The sequence below is a fragment of the Montipora foliosa genome, chromosome 9 (assembly GCF_036669935.1).
Source record: "Montipora foliosa isolate CH-2021 chromosome 9, ASM3666993v2, whole genome shotgun sequence".
Taxonomy (NCBI): Eukaryota; Metazoa; Cnidaria; class Anthozoa; order Scleractinia; family Acroporidae; genus Montipora; species Montipora foliosa.
In genome coordinates this window covers 39,260,544-39,265,238 of record NC_090877.1, presented here as the reverse complement: position 1 = coordinate 39,265,238, position 4,695 = coordinate 39,260,544, and the positions used below count along the sequence as shown (strand labels likewise).

At 38.8% G+C, this 4,695-nt stretch overlaps 1 protein-coding gene across 2 annotated transcripts in view; it reads right to left on the bottom strand.

Annotated features, from left to right (window-relative positions):
- Positions 1 to 4,695, bottom strand: part of LOC137969346 (uncharacterized) — a 28,738-nt gene extending 24,043 nt beyond the window's left edge. For both annotated transcript variants that reach the window (XM_068815544.1, XM_068815543.1), the window contains exons 1-2: positions 4,557 to 4,695; positions 773 to 1,005 (exon numbers count right to left, since the gene is read on the bottom strand). In XM_068815544.1, the coding sequence (XP_068671645.1) occupies positions 773 to 976 (204 nt within the window). In that variant the 5' untranslated portion in view covers positions 977 to 1,005; positions 4,557 to 4,695. The remainder of the gene's footprint in view (positions 1 to 772; positions 1,006 to 4,556) is intronic.

Below are 4,695 nucleotides of genomic sequence, written 5' to 3'. Positions count from 1 at the left end.
CCGGATAGTAAAAAACTTCATATTTATTAACCATTTCCTTCGCTTTGTGATTTGCGATAATTCGTGTTCGCAAGTATGTAGCAATTTCACGATGATCGTCACACAGTCACGCACCGTTCTCTTTTGCTGGTTTGTTCGTCTTGATGTCATGTTGTGTTGTCTGACCTTACAACAAACGGTTTGATATAATGTCAGAGCCGCACGGGAACTTCCTAGCCAATTCTATTCGGACGTCAAGGGATGGAATCCAATATCACGATAAAAAACACAACAACATTGAAAACAATTTTGCGAAAACAAGCAAATGAGAACGTTGCGTGACGACCATCGTGGAACTATGGCTATGTTCTGTTTCGTTTAATTGTATTGCGGAGAAGATTTTTACGAAGTTAAAATTAAAATGTGGTTTTAAAATGTGTAGTTCAGCGAGTCTTCAGCCGGTGTCTCTAGGAGTTAGCGCATATCCCCACAAAAACTCCAATTTCAGTCGGAAATTCTCTTAATTTCGAAAAACAAAGATGTTCCTTTCCTAGCCTTCGTATGTTCCATATATTTTTTGACTAATTTCCACCATAAACGAATGAAAGATGCCGAACATTTGAAAATAAAAGTACAGGAGAATAACGACAGAAATTGAAAAAAAAAAAAAAAAAAAGACACCCTGACCCCGGCGCCGACCCCGACCCCGGCGTCCGACCCCGGCACATGCCCCGACCCCGTGTTTTGGCTACTGCCATCAAATAGTGCTGTAAATGAGAAAGCATCATATTACCTCCAATCGAATTTTATGAGAGGCTTCCATTTCCCACGTCTTCACTAAATCTTCTACAATTTTCTCCAGGGATCCTTCCTTGTGATTTCTAGTTCTCCCCTCCAAGTAAGCTTTGTTGATTTTTGTAAAATCGGGTTTTCCCTCCCGCCATTTGATTGCCGGATCATCCATGTACTGTCTGTGGGGACAAGCGCTCTGTGCCATGATCACTTCCGAAGGGATCCTTTAGACTCCTGAAAAGTTAAAAAAAGTGAATGAAAAGTCTTGTCTGCTACGGGTTAAAAAACACTTGTTCGAATAAAAATAATTCCTCGTAGACAAAAGAAAACTATCATCGACACTCGTTCTTAAACAATGATAAAAAAAATCGTTTCGACAACAGCAAATATCGAATATAACAAACGTTCTACAAAAATCGAAATTGAACTGGCGTAAGTCTATTAACAGACACCATGCGTTTATATTTTGTCTCAACAAATTCAGATTTGTGCGAATTCTATCAAAGTTACGTAACGATTGCCACTCTGGGCTTCACGCACACCCACGTCGATATAAATTTTTCAACAATGTGCTCCCAGTAAAAAGTGCTGGCTATGGTCTTATCGATCCGGGCCGAAAATTCATAGAGAACTGTATCGTTCAATTTAACATTCAAACTGAAACGATTTAAGGTCAATGAAGTTGTTGCATTGATATATTGGTGCTCAACTGCAGAATACTCGGTCATACTCGCATATGAATGGCGTGTATTTATATGCCTCATTCTTCAAAGAATGTCGCTAAAAGAACACAATAGTGACGGCTTATTCTCTAGTTACTCGATATTGCTGCTTGGGCAATGAATGATGTAGCAAATGCCGCATTCTTTACGGACTTAAGGTGATGTGGTAATTCACTCGTGGCTCCTGTTTGACGCGATTCTTCGCCCTGAGTCCCCAACGACACGTAAATTAACAAACACAAGCCACCCCCCGAAACTTGCAACACACTGAGTACAAAAAACTAAATGAAGCATGAATGATGCATAAATACTAACAACTTACTTACGCGACCTTAGTGACCTAAATAAGACCTTTAAGACTAAACTAACAGTTTAAATACTTACATAATATACTGACTTAATTTCGAGTTTATAAAGTTAAGATTCTGATTATCGCAGTTACATACGTTACTTGAGCAGTAACGAAAAGAAAGCCTGAAAAATCCAGGCTTGAACTGGATCCCCTTAAATAACTTGACTTTTTCCCGCAGTTCAAATATATGGGTTTCATATACATATCAACTTTCGTCATATTTACGAGTTTATCTTAATTAAAGGATGAAAACTAAGGCTACAATTAACTTACAAAACTAACCCCTAAATATTTCGAATTTATTCAACGTTGTCTATTGTTTTTCCAGTCTTTCCATATGAAAGCGTTACCGAAACAAAATACTCACGCCTTCACAAAAAATCCTTCGCTTTTTCTCCGCGGTTTTCCAGGCTGGGTCACTCCTTCTTCTTAGTTTGTCCTTAATATCTTTTTCTAGTCGCGGCTTTCTGACTCTTTTCTGCTTTTGTTTTCTTTGCCGCAATTTACTTCAATTCTTCTTGTGATTGACCTCACCGAAACGAAGTGCTTTCACTGTTAACCTTACGACTGGCTCCTGCTAACGATTCTTCGCAATGGAATATCAAGCGTCTTGTTCCGTCAAGCACTTTAAATCATGTCAAACCACTATTTCACCTTGACGACCCAAGTTCCTTCAGTTTTTCGACTGTCAACCAACCCGATGATGTTTCGCATAATAATTTTGCTCCTAACACATTCATTGCATAATTTTACAAGGTTGATTTCCCAAAAACTATACAGTACATTGAAACTGCTAATTACCTTCCGAAATACAGAGTACAATTTATCGTCGTAATTAACTGTGCCTATACTATCAGTGCCATGTAACATTTTTAATTAAACTATATCGTCGTTAATTTATGAGAATAACCTAACTTACGCATTGGGTTCGCGTGATATTCTTTACTTCATGTCCAACATGTACCTCCCCAGGCAATCAACTACGCATGCGTAAGACTATTGCGCAAGCTTTAACTTCAAGTACTCATAATTAACATTGATACTAGTCGTTGCATGTTAGAGGGGATGTGCTGCGAGGAATGTTATTTGAGATTTTACTTTTTAACAATTCTTATGAAATGGGAAGCTGAGCAGCCCATTAATTGTTACTTATGCCTTATAGCCATTTAAGGACAGTGCCCATCGCGCATACCTTCTGCACGTCTCGAGATACTCGGATTTCCTGTGGTGGCGGTTATTGATACAGGGATATTTTAGCGCGGTTCAAAACTATGCGGGAGAGCAGAACTTAGCAAGTGGTCTTAGTATCCAAAACGAAAATTGGGGCTAACCTTGCATTTTTCAGAGATAATTAAGCTTCAATTTGCAATAGGACGCCATACATTACTGTGTATTTTAAAGCTTTTTACAAATATTGACTGCTTTTCCCGCATATTCAGTAAAGCAAGCAAAAGTACCTTTGAATTGGAAGGCACCCTTCTTAATTAAAGAAACTGTGATTCAAACCATTTTGCAAGGAAGTAAGCAATTTTTTAAAATTCATTCAACGCGGCAAAACAAAATGGAACAACGTTCAAAAACGACCTAAAAAAATTTGATCGCTTCATAGTATGGAAACGAATGACGATTACAACTCAACACCGCTGGCATAACGTCAAATTTAAAGAACTCTTACCTGAAGTTCAGAAACGTGTTGTTATGAACCGCAAACGACTTGAAAAGCACCTACGAATTAAAAGCTTAACGCTCAAAAACTCACGAAACCAGCTTAGTAGCGAAACTTTCCAGACGACAATCCGACAATAGTGATTCGAAAACTTTCCGACAATCGTCCGAATCCTAAGCCAAGCGAGACCACTACTCCCTCACTCACGAATTATCCAGCTCCACAGGTAACCCATCCGTAAGAAAGCGGTTGGCAAGACCAATGTCGCCTCTCGTATACGGCGGCTCGCAACATTTAACAAATAAACGAAATGACGAAATAACAATCAAGTTTATACAAACAAAAAAAGATTTTTTGTTCAAAGAGCGCGGAGAGCTTTATGTAGTGGATAAGTCGCTATCCATAGTTGAAAATATACTTCACGCGAAATTTTAGTGCACTCCTTTAATTGGATGTGCTTAGAGAGTGCATATTCACGGTTACGAGACTTTGCAGAGATTGAAACTGTCACCGGATAAATGTTATCGGGTAACTTTGCACAACTGGAGCCTGTTGTGAAATTTGAGTCAATACGAAGGGACACGGTAGAAGAAGAGCTTTTTTGTTTTGTTTGTTTTTTGCTTATTGTTACAGCGTTTTGTTTTGTTTCTTTAACGCCCTTCGTTAGTTTTATAATTACGGGTTCGCCCGCACCAAGGATGAGCCACACAGAGTTTTCATAGTCGCGTGTATTCAGTATCCACTCCCGAGATCATACTAGTAGTAGTAGTAGTAGGTTCGATCTGAAATTTCCCAAGTTAGAGAACAGTTAAATCAAGTATGATCAGCATACAACGTAAGCACGACAACTAATTATTGAAAGTGGATGGAAACTAACAAAACCTTTAAACATACCTAACATGACCGGGGATGACACAATATTACTTCGGCAGTAAATAGTTTTAGTTCCAAGAAAACCATTTCGTCAATCAAAGGCCGCTAAAGTAATGAGGACAAACCTATAACAACGAACCATTTCACAAATATGAATAATGTCTGGACTTACTTTGGTCGTCGACTCACACGGCCAAGGTAACTTGATAGAGACCAGGGAGTAAGAATAACGGATAGCTGGTAGTAACAGTAACTACAGAACTCTTAGACCAAAGATGCATGCGTACATCCTTTATAGCGAATAGTACGTG